General features: G+C 36.5%; 1 protein-coding gene across 1 annotated transcript in view; it reads left to right on the top strand.

The window, feature by feature from the left end:
• The window catches only part of SLC36A4 (solute carrier family 36 member 4), a 95,712-nt gene that overhangs the window by 46,083 nt on the left and 25,696 nt on the right, over positions 1–23,933 (top strand). The window contains 1 exon segment of the mRNA XM_005495617.4: positions 4,114–4,283. Within this exon segment, the coding sequence (XP_005495674.2) occupies positions 4,114–4,283 (170 nt within the window).

Genomic DNA, 23,933 nt, shown 5'->3' with positions numbered 1-23,933 from the left:
TGTTAAGGACTGAGCTGAATGGGGTTCTAGGTTACCTGATCTAGTGGAAGGTTCTACCCATGGCAGGAGAGTTGGAACTGGATGATCTTTGAGGTTCCTTTAAACCCAAACCATTCTAGGATTGTCTGACATCAAAAAAACCAAAAAACCAGAAATTTGTAAATGTTTACTGTATATTTTCTGTGTGATGTAGCTGAAAGGAATAATACTTCTATTTCTAATAAACCATGGCAGTCCTTGTTGTTTATAAGATTAGTGAAAAGCTTGTTTTAAATGGTAGCTCTGGGTTTATTTGTGCCTTAAGAGAGGTGTTATTAAAAAACAGGGAGTGAGAGGACTGTGGAATAAGCTAAGGTTCTACTCACTGTTGCTTTTTATTGTGCTCATGCAAGCAACAGAATGAACTTTATTCTGCATCCCTGCTGTCTAACAGAGCTGTTCACATAGGAGTTTTCAAATAGCTCTTGGCTACAGTGCAGATGTGATGATGATGATATTTGTGCTGATGGCTTTGCAGGCCTAATGCAAGGAAACAGATAATAAAAGAGATGGAAACTGGTGCTCTGTAGGGTTGGAAATTGGCATTATAAGCGTAATAACCTCAAAGCTACTCAGGGCACATATCCACAGTTAACAAAGTCATCTGTTTTTGTCTTACCCTGGAGAGTACCCCAGAGCACCAAACAAAATTAGGAGAAGCAGCTCGGTGGTGCGGTCAGGGATTGTGATGTACGATGCCAGTGCTGTGCAGGACTTGGGTCTGCCTGATGCAGTACTGAGGGACAAATGGTTGCAATTAACTGGGCTAGCAAAACAAATTTCCAGTGAACCGTAGGACACTATTTTGCTATTTGGTCCTCACATAAAAAGCCATTAAGTTGCCAGTTTGAACCAGAGAAATTGCAAGGAACAGAGGAATTTTTTCATAGGAAGACAGACAGGCGAAAGACCTGGAGTGTATCTAAGCAGTGAGACTTGGCTTATGTGTTTAATTCCAGCTGGACAGCCTCTGTCTTAAAAATAAGCTTTTCCTGATATAGAAAATTAAATTAAAATTCTGCTGCTTTCAGAGTTTTATTTGATGGTCTCACAGATGAATTGACTGGAAGGCATACACAGGCCGTAGACTAGTTAAGTTCTTAAGTTTAATTTAAATAGAGGACTACTTGTATTAAAAATATCCTGCTAGATTGGTGCTTTTGGATAAATGGCTTGATGCTGTTCTATTTAGATGGTGTTTGGGAGTACAAATTGTCATTCAGCATAATATATTACTTAGAATATGTTGAAAATTGACTTAAAGAGTAGTTTTCAGTATTTGCAGATGTAAATTACAGAAAATTCTGCTTAAGTGTCTTTGGATTGGGTCTTGTTGATTCATGAAATGGTTTCAGTTGGAGAGGACCTTTAAAGATCATCTGTTCTGATCCCTGTGCCATGAGCAGAGAAATCTTTCATAAGACCAGGTTGCTCCAAACTCCACCCAACCTGGCCCTGAGCACTTCCAGGGATGGGGCATCCACAGCTTCACTATCCTCATTGTCAAAAATTTCTTCTTTCTTCTTTTTTGGGTTCTTGTCTTCTTGAGGCTGAATATGAAGGTTCTTTCCACCACTTGTTCTTTGTTAGATATAAGTGAGTCTTTGTACAACACTTCCCTTATTGTGGATTCCAAAAGTTAATGACCATACAAACATTGGTGTATTGAAGTTCGACAAGACTTCACATGCAGCTTAGTTCAAGTGAAAGCTTCACATAATTATTGCTCTGTTTGGTCTAGCTGTGTTGTTCTACAAGTTTTGTTGCACTGCTTGCCAATGTTTCTACTCTTCAGATGAGTATAATGAAATCTAAAATAACAAATTGGAAAGTGGTGTAGCACATATGAATGATTTAGATTTTTATTAAAAGGTAGCCTAAGGAGTCATCTTTTTCTGATTGGAATATAATATTAAATTACTAGTAAAATCACCTCAGTAATATAAAAAAGTATTTTTTTAATTTGGAAAGTTTTAATTGTCATAGAGCTGTAGAAAAAATAGTGTAATGGAGATGCTTACCAATCCTGTTTTTGAATATATTTTAGAAATTACTTTTGTAAAGGCTTGAGGTAGTCTGAAGCCTGAGAGTAGAGGTGAATTCTGGGTATCTGGTCAGCTAAAATTTAACCAGCTAAAATCTATCTATATCTTAATCTAAAATCTAATCTATATCTTCTGGAATAAGGACAGTCTTGCAGAACTCTTGTTCCCTCTAAATTTCTAAAAGCTACTCACCAGTCAAAAAGATGTGTGTCATGAAAGCAGTAGCTTCTGAACTAGCTACACCATTATGTCAGCATGTAAATTGATGCAATAACTTTTCTGTCCATTTGAATGTGGCTTTGGAGATTCCTTGACCTGTGTAAAGTGATGGCCAAAGCTTTGATACAGATAATTTCAAACCTATTAGTCAAAATGTAATTTTAGTTGAAGCTTATTTTTCTTTTCTTCCTCATATCATAGAATCATAGAAAGTATAGTGGAAAAAAGCTGAGCTGTACAGATAAAAGTTTTGCCATGCCATTTGGTCACAGGATAAAGGGCCAAAAGCAGTCCTGCCTGGATTTTATTTACTAATGCAGATACAGACTGTGATACTCAAAGAGAGAATGTTCAAGTGACCCCTGCCAGGCTTTGAGATACACAGAGATCCAGGTCCTATTTGTTCTTTCCCTACTCTTGCTGGTGCTTTTTATTTTCTTACTTATGCATTCACAGAATCACTAGGCTGGAAGAGACCTTCAAGATCACTGAGTCCAACCCATGCCCTAGCACCTCAGCTAAACCATGGCACTGAGTGCCACATCCAGTCTTTTCTTAAACACATCCAGGGATGGTGACTTTACTACCTCTCAAGGCCGACCATTCCAGAACTTTATCACCCTTTCTGTAAAACACTTTTTCCTAATATCCAATCTGCATTTCCCTTGACACAGTTTGAGGCTATGTCCTCTCATTCTGTCAGCTGCTGCCTGGAGAAAGAGACCAACCCCACCAGGCTACAGCCACCTTTCAGGGAGTTGTAGAGAGTGATAAGGTCACCCCTGAGTCTCCTTTTCTCCAGGCTAAACACCCCCAGCTCCCTCAGCCATTCCTCACAGGGTTTGTGTTCCCAGCCCCTCCCCAGCCTCGTTGCCTCCTCTGGATGTGCTCAAGTGTCTCAATGTCCTTCCCAAACTGAGGGGCTAGAGCTGGAAACAGCACTCAAGGTGTGCCCTCACCAGTGCTGGGTACAGGGGAAGGAATGACCTCCCTGCTCCTGCTGGCCACACTGTTCCTGACACAGGCCAGGATGCCCTTGGCCTTCTTGGCCCCCAGGGCACTGCTGGCTCATGTTCAGCTGGCTGTCACCAGTGCCCCCAGGTCCCTTTCTGCCTGGGCACTGTCCAGCCACACCATCCCCAGCCTGTAGTGCTGCAGGGGGTTATTGTGGCCAAAATGCAGGACTCGGCACTTGGATTTATTAAACTTCATCCTGTTGGACTCTGCCCATCCATCCAACCATTCCAGGTCTGTCTGCAGAGCCCTCCTACCTTCCAACAGATTGACACACGCTCCCAGCTTAGTGTTGTCTGCAAATTTACTGATGAAGAACTCAATCACCTCATCCATGTCATCAATAAGGATGTTGGCTTTGCTTCAGATGAACATCTTTTTAAGGACTGAAGCAATGAACCAAGCCCTCACCCAAGATTTTTATAATGTCCATAGAAAGAAAATCATACAAAGACTCAATTTCTGTTAGTTCACTGCAAGTAATGGCAAATGCTTGTAATTAATGCAGCACGAATTAAAAATATATGTAAATTTAAACCTGTTGGAGGCATGGATAGCCCTTTATCATTTGTTTACCACAAGTAACAGTGGTAAGAATGTCTGCCCTTTCTTGGAAGATTTACTCTAGTTGGCTTATCTTCTACAATTTCTTAGGCAGTTAAAATATATTCATGTTTACTGGGGAAAAAAAATCATATATACATATATATGTATCTCCTTAGGGCCGTTATCAAGCGAATTTTTTATGAAGAATTTGCAGCTTACATACTTACATGACTGTAAATGTTTTCAACAGGTTGTATCAGTCTGTAAAAATTCTGTACTCCTTTGGGATTTTTGTGACATACTCGATTCAGTTCTACGTCCCTGCAGAGATTCTGGCTCCAGTTGTCACCTCCAGAGTAAGGCAGAAGTGGAAGTTACTCAGTGAGCTTGTGGTGAGAGCACTACTAGTCTGCTCAACCTGTAAGTATGTGCAGAACATCCATTAAAAAACTTGCTATTACATTTTTTGGGACCTGCTTATTTAAATATATGTTTTGTTGTTTAGTTTTCTGGAGGCTAGCAAACCTGACATTTTGACTTTCACAAACAAATGAAACTAATGTTGTATTTGTAATTTAACCGCATTTGTTTTAGTAGGCTTGACTGATTATTTGACAACAATATATTTTGCTGGTAATACCCTAAAGCTGCCAACTGGAAAATAAACCTTTCTCAAATAAATTTTTTTAAGTGAGATGCACATTGCTGAGATTTGTCAGCATTTATCTATGTGATCTTCAGTACATGCTTGTTGTGGAGAAATCATTTCTGTTTTGTTGATCTGAGGATTAAGCCTAAGGATATGCTGGGTCTGTAGCCAAAAGGTGGCATTGGCAAACATGGATGCCTGGTCATGGAGTTAATGAAGTGCCACTTATTTTAGAATAATGCTCCAAAGTAGTTTTTGGAGGCAGGCATCTCTGCCTTCACTGCCTGTTATTCTTGTGGTTTTTCTTGCTTGTCCCCTGATCTTCCCTCCTACTGTGTCCCTGCTTTCTCACAGCTGCTTGAGATGTGCTAGTAGGAGTCAGCAGAGCTGGCATTGGATGGTGAGTGTGGTCTCATCCAGGAATCAATACTCCTGAAGATAATGAACTGTGGGAGAAGTTCAGCTTTGCCTTTACAGCTCCCAGCCAAAGTGCTCAATAACATAGCAACCTTTTCTCAAAGACATTGTTAAGAAATTGTTTAGAGTACAAAGCTGGCTTGACTTGACCAGTTGTATTGAAATAAGCTGTTAATATCTTAAAAGCAATCAAAACTGATAAATAAGCAAAAAAAATGCTAAACTTTGTGTTTTAGGGGAAAGTACTGATGAAAGAGAAGGTACTAAGTTTATTGTCTCAATTCCCTTGATGAATGCTGTAGCTAATGTACTGGATGACACCTAAGGATTGTTGTAAAAGAAGACTTTGACATCCAGTGAGACCTTCCTAAGGTCAAGTCTGTTTAGAAAAACAGTTTAATGCCAGTGCAATTTAATTACTACAGTAAGCAAAGGGAAATACCATCAATCTAATAACTTGCAGCTCTGAAAATACATCTGTATTGTGAAACTAACAAAATAAAAAGAAAACCCAAATTTTTCTTGAATGATGAAGTACATGTCTTCTGAAGCATCATACAGCCTGTGTTCTATTTCAGGTGATCAAGGCATTAAGATTTTAAGATTGAGGACAGATGAATAGCTCTTGTAACACTTGAGAGACATCTAGATCAAAAAGCTTCAAGGTTCAAAACACTTTTTAGTATCTCTCCGGGACACTAAAAGGTCACCAGTTAGATCTCCAGTCCTAACCATGCCTTGCTGTCATGACACCCTTGACTTCTCAATCTCTGATGCCCTTTATGTGCTCCTTATCACCTGCCCTGGTAATGATATCACAATAGATTTGAAAAGCTAAAAATCTTGTATATCCAAACTGTTGCTTACAGCCAAAGGCTTCAAGGATTTATAGGTGAAAGATAGTTCCATGTATGTGTCTGATGAGAATAGCCAGTGGTGAACAGGCTTAAAGGCACAATTCCCTAATTGACTTGGGAAAATTATAAATTACTTCATATTATTCAGCCGTAGGTTTTTCCTTAATTTTATCATTAACTTTTGTAATTTCTGGGCAGTTTGAAAAGGGAAAACTGGGAAACAATATCCAAGAAAAGAAAGTAGAAAACAAAAGGAAATTAGCTATATATATGTAAAGATACATATATACAAAATATATAGCTATATATATATAAAGATGTAGCATTAGAATGCTCTGCCTTTATGTCTTTGAAAAAAATGTGTATAGTAAAATTGTACCTAGTGTATGCCATTGCAACTTACCTGTGATATGAATCTCTGAAATGGAGCTGCTGAAGTGTTATGGGTCTTACTGGGATATTTGAGGATATTAAATTGTTTGCTGCAAGGCACAAAAAAGTAACATTAAAAGTTTTCTCTTAAAGGTTTGGTATTTGCCGAGCTGTTGTGTGATGTGTTGTATTAACCTAATGGCATTTCAGGTTTTTCCCAAGTGGTTTCTACAACTTGTATGCATGCAGTAGCTATAATACTTTTTCGCCAACAATTGTGTAAGCTCTCATGCTTACATTCATCTTCATTTTTCATTGAAGCATTGGTTTTAAACAGAATTAATTTAAATAGCATCACTTTTCACTTAGCTGCACTTTGTCTGACTGCAGAACATTGTTCCTAAAATGATTCAGAAAGTGTTTCTTTAATAGAAAGTAAAAATCTAAAACCTTTTAAATTGAATTTTAGAAATTAAATGGTTTTGATAACAGTGACGGAGTATGTTGTAATGTCTGGACCATTCAGAGGTCATACACTGATTAAAGGAAATCTGCTTGCTTGAAAGTAGTTCTTTGAGAAGAGGAACTTCAGCTGTGGTGCTAGTAGCCCATTAGCTTTTTAAGAGAAGACATGAAAAATCACTTATTACTAATTCTTGGGAATTTTGCATTACTCAAAAGTTATGTCATTGTTTTATTGTTGGAGTATATGAGAGACTGTTTTTGGAAGAAGCAGACCAGGAGTCTATTTTTTTGTCATATTTTTCTTGTCTGATAAGGTTTGTTTTAAGTAAGGATTTGGCAACTGACTGGGGATGTAACACACACCCAAGAGCCATTGTTGCTTAGGGTTTTTCATTACTTACTTGCTCACTTTTGGACACTTAGCATTGCAGGAGAATGATCACAAGAATGTTCTGCATTTTTAGGTTTCCCTGTTCTTCTTCAGCTTTTTTCTGTTTTGTTTGCAAGAGACAAGCATCTCTTCATCTTTGCTTGGATTTCACTGTAGATGGTGTAGCGGGTTGGAAGATCCCACCATACTTCATAAATCCTGACATAAACCATTATTTATAAACTAGGTGAGCACCTGGTGCACTGAGTGGAGCAGTAAGCTAAGCTTGTGCTCAAAGTCCAGCCTAGAGCTGGAGCCTGGGTTTGGTGGATGCTGAAAGCAGGTGGGAGCTGGATGTATAGCTAGCTAGGCAGAAATAGGATTGAAAGTTGGACTAAGCATCACTGTGGTGGGCTAAGTTAGAAATTAGGAACGCAGGAAAATAGAAGGAATAGGACAAAAGTCCTCATGGGATTTGGAAAATGCTAGAAGAGTGCAATTTTGTGTGGGTACTGCCTTGATATTTGTGGTATTTGAATGTCAGATAACCTCAGTGCTTTGAAATATTTGTCAGGGTGGAATTTTTATAAAGTTGAAAGTATTTACCCTGATTTTACATATTTAAAACACATGTCACAAATATAGTTAGGATCTGTGTTTGCGACATCTGCCTGGGTGAAGGTTGGGCATCATGCCTGAGGTTCAGCTCTTAGCCAAGCCTGTTACATGATGGGATTGTATGTGCAGCACGCTGGGATTAACTGATAAAGTGTGAAGCTTTTTTAGTTTGCTCCTGAAGCATCCTGGATGAATTGTTAAAAGATCATTTAATATTTTTATGTAGATAGCTGTAAGTTTTATCTTTCCAGAGGTCAGCTTGTCTCAGAGAGCAAGAAAAAACCCCTTTTTGCACAAATCATTCTGTTATGCCCATTGCTTGAAATAAACTGCTGTTACATCATGAGCAAGAGAGCTCTTTACTCTCTTTTGCTCACTTGTACTGAGATCATGGTGATTCTGGGAGGGGAAAATTTGGAGAGATTTTGTTCAGCTTTAGCAATTAATTCCTCCTGTATTAAAAGCTTCAAAGTATGCTGAGAACTTGGAGATTGAGAGATGATCTGCTAAGCTTTAGTCAGTGTTGATGCTAAATGGCATCAGACATACTCACTTCTGATGCCTCACAGTAAGAATTGTGGTCAAAAATTTAGGATGGGGCAAGACTGTAAATTTCCTCTAGAATGAAAATGTAAATATCTCAAGGCAAAGGCCTCCTCATGTCTTCTGACTGAAGGACACTGAAATTAAATCTGCTTGCTGGATGTGTTGGAAGAAGTATGGGGAAAAAAAAGGCAGTATTGAGAAAATACTTCATCTGAAAAGGTGGCAGCAAATCCATGAAGTAAGGGAATAAAATAGAAAGGAACAATTCTAGCATTACTTTCATTTTTAAAGAATAAGTTGTGTTTGATTTATTAAAGATAGTAGTGAAAGAATTTTTTTTTGTGAATTGGTAGCTGCTGAAGAATATCAGCAAGTATAATGGAGAAAACTGGAGTTGAGCATTAATTGTATATTTCATCTACACAAGAAGTTTAGAATATTATTTTTTTAATAGCTTAATTTAGGGCTGTGTTTCTGCAGCCACGGTTTTCCTGTTAAAAGGTAAATTAAGAAATACTGTATTTGCATGTGGATGTGGAGATATCACTTGAATTGTCAGCTGCTTTGATTATTACCTTGAAATGAAAGAAATTTAATTGAAGGGCTGATCCAGCTGAGCATGAACGGAGCTGTTACTGAGCTGCTTGCCATTAAGTCTGAGCTTAGTGTGTAATTTTACCAAGAGGAGAATAAATGCATTTTTCAGTTGAGCTTATCAGTTACATTTTCTAAATATTTCCCTATTTGAACTGTACCTGATTTTAGGAAAGAACAGTTCTTCATGCTGAACAATTAGACACAAGATAAAATTATGTTTGCCAGATGTCTTACACCGTTTATTGACATTGTGCCAATAAAATACTTGCTTAGAGTAGCTCCAAGAGAGGTAACATGAAGGAGTTTTAAGGTCTAATAATGCAATACTCTTAGGATAAACTAATAATCATTTATATAGAAGACGCTTATGTATCATTTATTAGACACAGATTATTTTTTTTTTTTTAAATAAGGGTTGGCTAATTAATGACAGAAAAGTGGAATAGTTAAATTAGTGATTTAGGAAAATTCCAGATGGGATATAAAATATTTGTGTGGACTGCTAACAGGTCCATCAGAGTGGGCTTTAACACAAAACAATTGTTTATGAATTATCAAAGGAATAAAATCAAATATTTGATTAATTCAGTTAATGTTCCCCCGCTGTGTATTGGGGTTTTACCTGGAGCTTTTTTGGATATGGGGAGCTATGAGCATAATTCTTGCTTCCAAGTAGAAAATCCTGTACTGTGGTTTTAAGTTGAGATATGATCATTGGGTGGTTTTTTTATATGTGCTTGGGCATGAGAAATAGATACATGAAATCAGATTTTTCAACCTTTTTGAGTATCTTTGCAAGAAGAATAAAGTTCTTAATTTCAGGGTTAATGTATCCCGATTATGAGTCCTTTCTATTGATGTGCCATTACAAATTGTCTTATGGGTTGCCGTTGGTTTAGGCATCAATTTATGGACATGCAGTAACTTAATGTTCTTTTTAGCAGTGCAAACATTAAAATCTTTTTTTACCCAGCTTTAGTATATGGATACCAGAAATCTGTGGCTTATGATTAATGGTAAATGTTATGATTTATTTGAATAAACCACAGAAGTGTTTCTTACTGCTCATTGTTCTAGAGACATTAATGTGTGAATACATTTTCCAAATAAAGCCATAGAGACTAGCAGAATGTCTAATGTTAGTATTCATCATTGCAAAATTTTATATTTTAAAAGCTGTATATAGAAAGTTCGGGTTGTAAAGTAAATTCCTGAAAAGCTAAAACAAGCTCTGCTTTATCTGTTTGGGTTTTTTTTAAATTATTATGGTGTATGTTGGATTTCTTCTGTTCAGGTGTTAGTTAGGTTTCTGAATGAATTTTGATTTTGTGCTTCAGATTTTGGACTACAGTTCTTTTCTGAAAATATTTTGTGGGAAAGAAAGAAAAGTATGAGTTTGAATATTGGGCAATCAGTATATTCAAGAGCTGTCTGGACACAATCCTGTGCCATGTGCTCTAGGATGCCCCTGCTTGAGCAGGGAGGTTGCATCAGATGACCCACTGTGGTCCTTTCCAACCTTATTCATTCTGGGACTCTGATTCTATGATTTGTGATTGAGGTGAAAAATGGACAATTTTGAAAGATTTGTAATTAGAAAATTAAAAAGTAATTTAGGGCTTGTCATGAAATTTGCCTGATTTTTGTTCTGTGACATTTGTTCATAATTTACAAAACAGATAAAGAACAAGTAGTTTAGCAATTCATTCATGTATTCAGAAGTACTTGATCATATTCTGGAGCAATAATTATTTTAATTCTTAAACTATTTGCATTAACTTTTTAATTATTAATATTTTTTTTAATTATGATTCCTTTTTGAAGACTCCTTTGTAAATTGTATTCACTTATGGTGAAGTGCAAGTAGAATGTTCCTAATACTATTTACAGTGTAAATTGACCTGTCAGTCACTGCTCTGGAGATTTGAGGTCATGCCTGGCATAACTTGCAAAGTGTTCTGTGTTTTAATACTTGTCTAATTTAGCATGGAGAACTCTGTTGTCTGCACCTCTGCAGCTGCAGTAGTTTTCCAGGCTAGACTCTCTGGAAGCAAGAGAGAGGAGCAGGTGCTTGGAATGGCACAATTTTCCTGATCTGGTTTACATATTTGCTTCTAGACAGGTTGAACTGGACCACAGAAGTGCTTATTCCCTTCTTTGGCATGTTTGAAGGAATATAGGTGAGAAATACATCCAGCATTTGGTATGATGAATTCTTCTCAGGAAGAGTGAGAAGTGGTGCTGAATATCATGCTCAGTTGCCTACAGTTAAATCCCATTTTCCCTTTCTAACAATAATTTTAAAGCTAATCAAGCCTGCTTTTATTTTTTAGTTCCACTCTCTATTTTCCATCTGTGTGCTTACAAATATAGTGAAGTGGTGATGTGAAAATTCTTTGTCCAAATAACAAAAAAATATATATATTCTCTAGCTCATAGAAAGTGAACTGTATTTGTAATATTTCAATAATTCATGAATTTGTGTTTCTCCATTATTTTAGCCCATTATATTTCTATGCATGAACTGACTTAGAAGAGAAGGTCATTTATCAGGTTTCTTCTTAAATGTCATACACGAGCCAGTGATTTTCTGTCATGCTTATTGAGTGGAGCAGCTATTTTTGTATGTACCCCTTATGCATTTTACTATTCAATGCTTCATAGACTTGAAATTTCCTTTAAGATCCAGAGTTTCCTAAGGGGAAAGTAAAGGATTCAGCAGATGGAAAAACATCACTTTATTAGTGAACAGTTAAGAGGAAAGAGATAACAGTGTTTGGCATTTTAAAAATCTCCCCATTTTTTTCAGGACATTGACATATGTCTTCTTTCCAACACAGAATTGAAAAGTATTTTGAGTTCGTGGACATACCAAAAGTAATAACATGTTGCTTAGTTGGATAATCTGAGTTGAGTAGTGTTGAATATTAATCTGTACATTTTCACTTGATAAGGTCCCTCAGTGTAGAAGTTGTGATTATGAGCAATATTAATTTACTGCTGCAGAAAATCTAAGGAACCTGTAGCCCAAATGGCATCCCATTCACTTTTTAATCCTTTTGTTTTCAACCTCACGTTCAAAGATTCAGTAGTTTGTTCCTTCCTGTTGTATCCTGCAAACCTTATTCTATCTAGATTTGTTTTTTTTAACCTGGAAGTTTTTCTGGGGCTGACTTGCAATGTCAGGCACAAACAGAAAAGCTGTTTTCTAGAGTTCAGGGGATGGGGAGAGAAAGAGGAATACTTCAGCAATATACTTTTATGGTATGTGAGGCAAATTAACATCTTACTGCTTACAAATGTAGAGTATCTTCTGTCTTTTCTTTGGTTTTCTTTATCCCACCACGGCACATAATTTCATAATTTCATAATCTTCATCGTGCTAGCTCTAGCATCTAGTCAGAAAAGAGCAGATTGGCTTCACTGATCAGCACAACCCCCCTGTTCTCTGTTCAACTACTTTGTGTTTTTTTTTTCCTTCAGCAAGAAATGGAACATACTGTGTTTTGACTTGCAGTAATGCTTACTGATAAAACTGTTCTGTTGTCACAATAATGTTGTGATGTCAAAAATTCTATGTCTTGTTCTTTGAGGTTGAATGTTGTTCTTATTGAACATGCGGTGTTGTGGTAAGGTTATCTAAGCTAAAGTTCTTCCTTCAGTAAAAGATACCTCAGATCATGTTGCTGTCCTGATAAACTAATGTGAACCTCCTTACTAAAGACTCCTTCATTCAAAGTCAGATCTCCGAAGGAATTATGTGTTTACAATTATTCAATCAACATTTCCCCCCACAAGTGTCTTTGTCTTTGCTGGAATAAGATCAGATGCCATATTTTTGTTCTTACTGCTTTTTTATTCCACTCAGTGGTACTTCACCATGATCTTGCTGGTTGCATTTTCTGTGACCTTTCAGATTTCAACCTCCCATTTCTACTCTTTTTGTAAAGCCTCTCACTCTCGCATTCTGTGTTTATCCACTACTTATTCAGTAACCATAAACTTTATATTTTATAACTTTGCTGCATTTATTTTTCCATTTTTATTTCTATGCCTTTCCCTTCATTTTTTGTTTTAATTATTGGACATAATTAATCTGTGATATCAGACAAGAAGCCAGAGGATTATTAGTGTAAATGCATCAAATGAGCCATTACTATTATATGACTAGTAATCAACTTGACACAATGTGTTCCAAATCTAAAGTCTAAGTGGTGAAGGAAGCTTTTATGTGGTTTATGCAATTATGTGGTTTATGTTTACTTTAATTATCCCTATTTCATAGCTACACACTATATTTCTTGCTGGAAGGCAAAATTATTGCAAATGCTTGCTGCAAAGTAGACCACTGAGAATATTGCAGTAGTTTAATTTTAAGACCTGGTACTTAAGCATATAGACTAGGCTGGAAGAATTTACTGTTCAGTTTTACTGTTCAGTTAAATGTACATTCTAAGTGTATGTGGATTGTGATTTAACATTTTGATCCTGTTTCAAGGTGGCCATCTAGAAGTTACTTTGTGGAAGTGTCCAGTAGAATTAGCATGCAGCTCAGAGACATGAATAACTTTTGATTACAGAAGCACAGATTCTAGATTTATTACTTTTAGAAAAAAGAGGTAGTAATTTTGGACTTCATTGCATTAATTAAAGTCCTGTCTGCCCAGTTAGCTAATTTTTAACAAATTCAAGTCAAAATAATGTTTAATGGGCTAGAAAGAAATTGCAAGATAGCTAGCTGGGGTTAAGGAAAGGTTAAAGTATCATGAATGAAAACTAAAATTACTCATTTTTGTGGCTCTGTTGAGCTGGATATCTAAGATATAATTCCTATTCATCTTTGTGCCAAATAAACTGTGGAGTAGTAATAAATTAACCTGCCTTTTGAGGATATGAGAGTGTGCTGTGGAATTAGGAGAAACTATGAATTATTTGGCAGTGTTAACATTTATTCAGTAGGAGAAAAGTAACCAGAATCCTTTATGTTTTGGGGTATCCCAGGTACATTTCCATGTGTCACTGTTTTAGAAACAACTTTATATCTTTTTTTTGATTGCTGAAAGGAACTACTGTCCCATGTAGCTCTGGTGGTTCTACTTCAAAGCAGAGAAGATTACCTGAAGTGTTGGGGCATATCCATCTTGATTGTAAAGATGAATCCAGTATCCTTGCTCTTTTATCTGTGTATTTAAAATTTGCTTTTTTCTGTCTTGCATTTATCAAGCTGGAGCTTGTAGGTGCCATTCTTTTGTCTGTGAGTTTTAGAGATCCTTTCCTACACATATTTTGTTCCACCTGTTAGTACAAGCAGGCCATAATAAACCTGCAGTTGGTGTACTCTCATAAACTGGAAAGACTGATGTTAGGAGGCATTTTCCAATACTTCATATTTAAGGTAATTTTTTTATACCTGGTATAAAAGAATGTTAGCATTCATACAATCTCTTTACATCTGTTTGGGTTGAAAGAGACCTTAAGGATCATTCAGTTCCAACCTCCCTGTAATGAGCAGGATTACTTTACACTAGACCAGGTCTTGAGCACTTCCAGAGATGGGGCATTCACAACTTCTCTGGGCAACTTCTTCTAGTGCTTCTCTACACTCTTGAAGAAATTCTTCCTAATATCTAATCTAAATCTACCTTGTTTTAGTTGAAAATCATTGCCACTTGTTCTGTCACTCCAGACACTTGAGCAAAGTCCCTGTGCAGCTTTCTTGTAAGCCCCGTCTAGGTACTGGAAGGTGCTATGTCTCTCTTCTCTTATCCATCAAAGGGAAAGTAGTTAAAATTGTGCTTAAAATAGTGCTGGGCTTAGAAGTACACATTAAAATTTGGGAGGGTATCTTGGAATCATTATCCAGAGGTTTCTGAAGCCATGAACTCAGTATCCACTGGCAACCAAAAGGACAGTGAAATTGTCAGAAAGCAAGGCAAAGGGCATAATTTTGCTGCCATGTAAATCTTGGCTTTCTGTGGTTTAAGTGTCAGTGTAGTTCTGGACTCTATTTTGACAAGGACATATTTGGGTGAGAGAGAGTATGTGGAGAAAAAGAAGTGTTCTTTCACTTCAGCCCACATTCAGCTCTGGGGGAGTCAGTTTCTTATTAACACATGCTGGTAAATGTATATGTCTTTAAAAGCCATTCTTTGCCAAAAGAAAAGAAATCTGATAGTTCCATGCAAAAATAATACAGTAGCTATTTTCCCGTGTTACTCTTACAATTTTCATTGGCAATTATCAGGGGAGTAAGAAGATAACTTATTATTTTCATTTACTTTTTCATTCTATGCATAGTTGTGTTTTGTTTTTTCATCAGTAGTTGGTTGAACCCCAAGGAAAAGAACAGCTTAGTTACTAAATGGTGCATATGCATAAGGTAGAGTGCCCTGCTCTTGCTGTGAGGGAACTGCAATGACAATAATCACAATAAAAATAAACACACATATTATTGTGAGCAATTGTTTTAGCTCAAATAACTGTCATTCTATATAACATAAAATTACAGGGGATAAGCACAATAGAAATAATGGCTATGATTAAATACAAAAAAAAAAGTACTTGATAGCAAAATATAAGGCAAGAATACAGTATTACTGATTTGGTTACCAAAGTGCAGGGTAACATTTTAAATTCACCAGAGATAATCAGTCTTCTAGTTTGGAACAAAGGACTGTGTATAATAAAAACCATGAGAAGGTTTCTCAAAAGGATCTTGGGTCCTGTGGTTCTTGATTTTCCAACTTAAATCTAAAAGCCATGAATGTAGAGCAAGTTCATGGAGCAAGTTCAAAATCAATTCTCAGTGCTGAATATTGCCCCTCTCACTTGCCAGCATGTGAGACATAATAACAAGTCCTTAGGCAGTCAGGGTTTCATTTCTACTTGTTATTGAAGGTTTTTTCTTAGATAAAAGGGAACAAAGAGAAGTTATGGCTAACTTTTTTGTAACTTATTTATTCAGCTCTGTTACTTGGAAGAGCTACACTTTGCAAATGAAGATCCTAGAAAAACTGGTACGGTTACTTTCAGAATAGTTCATCTAAAGATGGTTTTCTGAGTGTTGTGTTTGCAAACACTAGACATGCTGAACCTCCTTTGAAGCTTTAGAGAAGATTGGAGAAGGAGTTTTGATGTAGGATGTCATTAATATTTGCTGTTCTGTGTTTTGGAAAGGCTTAGCATTTCCATAAAGCTGCCTGCTGGTTTATGTACAGCTATAAAGTTATCCCACAAGTTGAGAATCAAAATAATTTTTTCTAATAATATCACAGAAAAAACATTGCAAAATGCATTATGCAACAAAATGGACTGTTATATATATTCAGATATTTGCCTGTGTTTTTATTATGCAGACCACAAAACATTACAGAGAAAATTTATGAGGCCGACCCTTATATCATTCCGGTATAAAGTCAGGTTCATTGAGTCTTTCACAGCAGTAGAGAGTAGGTGAGCATTCCTATAAGCTTCAATGTATGGAGTAAGACTAGAAATGACCAAAATAATAGCTGGAGTCAAAAAAACATGTATAATAGCTAAACTCCTAGTTAGCCTTTTTCCCTGAATGATGGTGAGTCGCACAGCAGCTTTTCAGGCACTAAAGCACCAAGGCACTTCCTGCATTTCTCTTCCAGTAAATGTATTTCTCCTACTTGCACACTACCTTTCTGTGACCTGTTTAAAATATCTGTTGTATTTATATCAATAAATTTCCAGAAAACCACTTGCTAGATGCCTCCAACAATATTTTTATCTGGCACTGGAGAATTTGGATGGTGCGTGTACTAATATTATGTATGTATGAAAGAGAAAAATGTGAAGTTAGAGAATAGGGAGTAAATACATCAACCATATTTGAAGTCATGAACAAAACCCCATGTAATTTCAGTTTTGTCACTGTCATCTGAAGGAATGCCCCATAGCTTTTCTTTTTTTCAACCAGAGGCAGTTTAGCATACCTTTCCTTCCACAAATTTCTTGTACTTGAAAATGGTACTGCATGAATGGATATTGGGCAGTGGGTGAGTACAATAGAGAAAAAATTGTAAATAGTAAAATACTGGCACAAGTAAGTTAATACTGTACTTTACTAACTGAGGGGGTTATAGTTTAGTCAGTTCATTGAGAAATTCCTAGTTATTGGGGATGTAGATGATGCAGGAAATATTTTGGGGAAAATTGGCTGAGAAGTTTATGTTCTGCTTCTTTAGTCTTCACAATCCATAGTGCAGCTCTGCTGCAAGCCAGTGGCTGGTGACAGAGCTTCTGCAAAGGTGGTATTTAAAGTTTAAGTGAAATTCTAAAATTGACTTAAAAAATGTGCAAGTAACAGAGTCCTGATGCTTATGCTTATGGAGAGAGTCCATAAAATAAATCCCTTGCTGGTGTCAATTCCCTGGCTGAATCAGGAAAGCCATGATACTGTTTCTCACTGATGCACTTCAGGTAACTATGAAATTAGAGGACCTTGAAGAGACTTTATAGAAGCCAGTGGTTGACAGTATTACCAAAGAGGGATATGCATATTTTAGAGTTGGACAGTGCACAAGGTGTCAGTAATTGCTTCAAGAATCACTTCGCTCTTCTTTGTTTGTGAAAGCATAAATCCTGCATGGGATACTGAACATTAGGAAAGTATTACCTGGGGTTTGATGTAATTCACTGGACCACAGGAAATGAAAAGATAAGAATTATCTATTGCTGAAAACACCTGCTCTTTAAAAAAATCTTTTATACTTTTGTTGTCCTCTATTTGGAACTCATACTGTGATCTTCAGTATTGTCTGGGCTATTTAAAATTTCAGCTGGCTACTTGTGTGTGTTGAGAGGGCCTGAGAGAGATTGTGCTTGCATGTCCTTCCAAGGTCTCTTTTTGTTACTAACTTCCCAGTTTCTTTTGCCATTTTCTCATCACGAAGTTCATTTGTTTGGAATCCCTACACTGTGCAGCAGTATTAAATATTTGATTTCTCTTGTGTGCATAGAACCATGGAAAATTGAAGTTTCACAGGAATGAAATAGTTTCCTAAGGTAAAATTTCAGTTTCCTAATATAAAAAATCAATGATTTTGAAAATACTCTGTCATACTGTTAAAATAAAGCATAGGGAAAAGTAATTTTGAAGGAGAAAGACTTTTAATATTTATAAGGATTTCACTTGCAGAGATATTAACTGAATAATTGATAATAATAATGCATTTTGAGAGCATAAGAATTTATAAAACTGGACATAATTTTCAGCTTCTTTCATTTCTTCCAACCTTAGAACCAGTAGGTTTACAAAACAAAAGTTAACTGTTTTTTGCTTTTCTCTATTTTGATAGACCAGTTCTTCTGTGCTGATTTACTCCTGCATTGGAGTACTTTTGAGCATGGTGTACTGTTTGAATTTTGGAGCAAAGGAATTGAATAGAATGTTTAAGCTTTTATTTATAGATGAACGTGAACTTTTTGAAGCTGATAATTTCATTATCTAGTTAGTTACTTTTAGAACCCCAAAGTTGCACTAGAATCTTGAGACTTGTTCGAAGACCAGTGAGTTATTTAAAATGTAATTTAGTTTGACCTTAAATTGATCTAGTATGTACAATGAAGTAATTTACTACAGCTCATGATTTAGAATTGAGTTTCTTAAACGGCAGCTTTTTAAAATAACAGTATTGGGTAATTGAGTATATAATTCTAGTTCCCTTAATTTCATAATTCCATAGCCTTTTCTGAAGGTTGCAATTTGGTTTTCATCACAGCTTTTTTAATCAGCGTGGAACTGTAGTGGTGCAAACTATGACGCAAAGGAGCGAGATGTTATTTGCTGTCCAGTGCTGGGTGCTGGGGTTGGCCTGCAGCACCACTGCAGATAGCTGCAGAGCAGGTGATGTGTCTGCCTGACCTCTAACTCAGTGAGGAGGGATGATGGCAAAGCTTAAAACAAGCCACTGGGAATATGGGAGGTCCTGGAGCTCATGCAGGAAAGGCATGTTTTGCAGGGAGGGGTTACACAGTGTAGGGCCAAGCAGCTGAATGGCAGGAGAAAGATGATACCATCATTTTTTCCTGGAGACCCATTGCCTCCAGGAATGAGAGAGTGCTGATGGTGCTGGAAATGTTTCTTTCTGATCCCAAGAAAGCTCCAATCAACAACATTCACACAGATGGAGAGACTAGAACAGTTTGATATAGCTGTTAGTATTTTATGTGCTAAGCTGGTCAATGCATGCACTGATTATCTCGGATTGAGTTTCTTTACAGTTTCAAATAGTTTGTTGTTCTGAACAAATATTGATTTTTGTGTGTGCTTCTACATTCCAAATTTTAATTGCATTGTCTCCTGTGTTTATTTGGAAATTAAGAGACAAATTGGACAGTCTGTTTCAATGTTGTACTTATGCTTTTGGGAACAAACAAATTCAGACCTTTAATTTTCAACTGTATATCTCATTTAGAAGTGTGGCAGTCAGGATCTGAGATTTCCGTAAGTACGAAACAAATATTCTACAGCAGTTTAAATGGTGGGTAAACTTCTGTGATCTTTTACAGATACAGGCAATAGCTTTTCATCCTTGTAAGAGGCAGCAGAGAATTCAAAACCAAGCAAAAGTTTTCCCGTTAACAGGCATTTGAAGTGATTTTTCAATTGTTCATGTTGGGAATGTGATTGGATTTCCTTTCCAAAGCATTTAAAGCAGAGGCTTTCTGTTATCAGAGCCATCAAGTCCCATCCATTCCAGGATTTTCGTGGGGTATGTATGGTGGTTTTCAACCTGGATTTTGAAATGTCAGGCATTGCTGCAGTGTTGTACTAAAGACACTCTGTGTATTTCTAGGAATGACTCCTAACTGTTATGGTCCTCCACAGTATTGTTCACATCTCCATAGTGCAGGCATTTTCTCTCTCCTGAAGTTTGTCTGTAAGTGGTGGGGTACTCCTAGAGTCCAGGACACGGGAGAATATTTTTTAAATGATAAGGAGATATTTTTTTTGTAAAAAGTATATTTCAATATCAAATGCAGAGTCCTGTTAAAGACAGTGCCTTCACAGCACAGAAAGAAGACAGAGACCCTAGTCAAGACCAGGCTAACACTGCACATTGCTGGGAGTGGCAGACATGCTGCAGCATCTCAGTTAAGTTTAGTTTAATTACTCTGCTGTATAATCAGGTGCTAATTATGTCTTATGGATCAAATTCCAATTATTTATCCATTTCCATTTTATTCTGGTGACCTTCATGTGAGAAAGCTGAAAACTGTAATGTAATTGTAGGGATTTTTCTGTTCTCTAAATGCTGATGCTTATAAATCAATATGTAGTAAAAAAACCCCTTAAATAACTGAAAATTTTAATTAGATGTTTAGTTAAAAAAAAAAAAAAGGCAAATCTTCCTGGCCTTTGACCCAATCCCAAGCCAGTGAACTAAGTGTTTGGGACTGAGGCTTCAAATGTGTGGTTTTTATAGATCCTGAAGGATAAGCTGTGTGAACAAATCTGGGATCGGTAGCAGTTTCCTGAAAATGAATGGAAAAAGATGAATCTTTGTTTTAGAGAAGTGAAAGACATTCATGGTTATGAAGGGAGAAGAGACACAGGGTAGGTGAGATGGTGTGTCAGGAGGAAAAATGTTTAACGAGCTGCGAGAGAAGGTGTGGAATTGGATTAGTACAAATGACAAAATGCTGTGGATGAGTATCAAATAATCTGATGGTTTCTTCTGAAATTGGCAGTATTGCAACTTTGTTAAAGAAACAGTGTATTAAGACTGAAGTTCTATGATCAACATTTTCTTTATTGTGATACAAGAACAGAGCACATAAGAATACATATGTTTGGCTAAAATCTCAAATTACAACTTTTTCCTAAGTTTGCTGCTTAGGGTTTTTTTTACACAGCCCATTTTGCTATGGGCTAAGATAGAACAGAATACACAGATGCAAGGTTTTATTAATAAAGCCTAATATTATATGAGTATAATTCAAGTACAATGCAGTTGTTAGTAGTCCAGATACAATGACACTAACGCTCATAGCCCAGGTTAATTATGATAGAAAAGCTATATGCAATGTGAATTTGCTGTACAAAATAGAAGGTTGCTCAGTGGGTACATGACCTTAATAGATTGTTAAGAGGTACCTTAATCTCAGAACTAAGTCAGTTTGACTGTTTGATGGCTAAAGAGTTGGTCTCACAGTTAAAATACAGGCTAATACAGGTCCAGACAAATCCAGAGACCCTGCTCTCTGAGAGTGTACAAAGCCTGTGGACTTTTTCTGATTGCAGCAAAATAATATTTAATGGCTTATATGTTTAATTAAGTTGCGCTTTAAAATATTGCTATGGATGCTGACAAATTGCATGCATTACTGTTGGAAAAGTTTACTTGAAGTATATCAGATACTTTATTTACCATGCAATTCTGTACCGACTTTATGTAGCAACAGAATCTTCCCTTTGCTCGGATAAGAAACCTTCATTCTGTCAGTTCCCGACTTGTAAAATGTTCTCCCATGTCCTCATATTACCATGTGCTCTTGGGATATGATGTATTCATGGAAGAACTGAGCATTACATTCTACTGTTAGAAACGGGATGTTAAATTTGAGGCTTTGTCAACCTTAAATCTAATTTTTTGTTTTGTTTTGCTTTTGTTTTGTTTTGAATGTGGACAAAGAGTTATTTCTGTTTTCCTTGTTCTACATCAACAGCATCTTTTCTGCCTGAAATAGCAATGCTAGTGTGTATGTTTTGTCTTGTAGAGCTGTAAAACATGGTACTTATACTGTCTGCATTGTGCCTTATCTTGTCTGTAGAGGATGGCCACTGAGCTTGTGATGCATATCCATACTAGGATAATTAGATGTTCCTTTGTTACCATCTTATATTCTTGCTACCTACTTGCTTGTCAAAGTGCTCTCAAGAGATGTCCTAATCATTAGGTACTTCGGAGTTCTGGAGAATTGGTGCCATTTAACACATATGTGGCTCATTGCAATTACTTTGGTTTTGTGTGGGGTTCTCACAATGCAGTTAATGACCTTGGAAGGTTCAGGCTCTAGAGAGAAAGAAACACTCTTTGGTCAATTACAAAGAATCTTAGTATGGAGATAATTAGACAGAGGATATCTAGGACAGTATAAAATACAGACTTCTGTGTTGTTAAAAATGCTGGTATTCACAGTGCCTGTCTTTGAGAATTACACATAATTTACAGTCATACAAGCTTGGAAAGTCTTCTAGGTCTTCTTGTGTGGTGTAAAATCCATTACATTAATGGATTAAATTCTTTCACTGTTTATTTTATAAGTATAAAAAATCAGATTAGTGAAAATATGCAGTCCCTTAAACCTTCATTAGCTATAATGTCACATTGAAAAAGGTAAATGTTTTTATTGCCAAGTTTGTTCAAGTACTTATTCAGTTTAGACTTTATGAAGTCAACCTTTATTCTGTCTTACTTTATGCTCAGTATTGCCATTTAAATTAGTCATGTTCTTCTAATCTGTCTGTGCAACTCTATGTCCTTTATGTAGTCAAATTGTATTTATTTATACAGTTTATCAGCTGCAAATAAAAAGACATAAAAACATATTTATGTTTTTATTTGAGGCTGATATGGGTTTCTTTTACTTTTGAAAAATACTGAACTTTTGAATTGTTCATATATCAGTTTGTGTATACAGTATGTGTGTTACTTTATTCACCCTTCCAGCCATTACTTCCAAGAGCAACAAAAAAAGAAAAAAAAACGCAACTGGAAAAAATTAGATAAATAGTACCTGTATATAAGCAGTTCCATTATACAAATAAACAACAAAACAGTCTTTTCATGAAGACATGAAAGCAAATCTAGAGTCATAGGGCAGTGGAGGTAGGAAGGAAGGCACCCCGGAGGAGCTTGAGAGCCCTGTTGTCCTGCTCAGGTGGTTTTTGAGTACCTCCAAGGATGGAGACTACACAGCTCCTCTGGGTGACTGGCTCTGGTGTTGACCACTGTCACAGTGATGTTGTGATGCTCAGGAAGAGATTCTTGTATTTCAGTTTTTGCCAGCATTTGTTTGCTGCCTCTTGTCCTCTGACTGGGCAGCGCTGTGAAGACTCTGAGTCTGTATTCTTTGCTTACTCCCATGAGGTAAGTGTACACAATGACAAGGTCTTCCTGAGACATCTCTTCTCCAGGCTGAACAGTCCCTGCTCTCTCAGCTCTCTCATGAATAATACTCAATCTTTGAATCATCTTTGTGGCTCTTAGTCAAATATGCACCAACCAGTATGTTCGTGAGCTATGCAGGTGTAGATCCTTTGCATTTAAAAATACAATTTTAAAATGCATTTAAGCATTTTGAGAGCAAATTTTCTTTAGATCTCAGTTCTCCTTGTTCTTAAAGCTAATGCAATACTTTAAAAATTCAGCTTAACTCTTGGAGACATTTGAAATAAAGAAGAGGATATGTTCAGAAGAGTAAATATGAGATTTAGTTGAAAAAGCAGTACATTTTAAAATCCTGTATTTTAAAATCTTTATATAGTATTTCCTGTATAAGATTATGAGTCACAACTCTGTGGAACATTTGATAGATAGAGCGACATCGTTAAAACATCGTTATTAGTGAAAGAGGTGTAGGACACAAGATAGCCAGTTCCTTAAAACTCCTCATATAAATATAAAAGGTTTTCATATTTATGGCCAGTCAAATAGTAAGGTATATATGGTAGAATGTGACTAAGTGATAAATTCTCCTTATTTATTGCCCAGGTTTGTAAGATGATAGCATTTTAAGGAATGAAAGCCTGCAATTAATATAGCCTAGATCTAGACATTTATCTCATTTTCTGAAGTGCTGAGCCACACAACAAATGTAACTGAAGAAAAGTGGTGATTGCAAGTGGTGATTGACATTTCTGACATCCAGTAGATGTTTGAATATTGTTTTCACTATTTAGTTCCTGATACCTGTCATTGAGGAGCATTACCAGTGTGAGGTTATTCAGCAAATTTGGAGCATCCACCCATAGCTAACAAGATAGATTTGATCCTTCAGCTTTGCAATAATTTGGAAATGTTTTCAAAATCAATACATGACTGAACAGCAGAGATAATAAAAGGATTTAGCTCTCACAGAGTGCTTGCAGGTGTTGGATCATGTCTATCATGCTTTACAAGTTCTTGTAGTTTCTGAGTGGTTCC

The sequence above is a fragment of the Zonotrichia albicollis genome, chromosome 2 (genome assembly GCF_047830755.1).
Source record: "Zonotrichia albicollis isolate bZonAlb1 chromosome 2, bZonAlb1.hap1, whole genome shotgun sequence".
NCBI classification, from domain to species: Eukaryota; Metazoa; Chordata; class Aves; order Passeriformes; family Passerellidae; genus Zonotrichia; species Zonotrichia albicollis.
This window is presented reverse-complemented; position numbering and strand designations above follow the sequence as displayed.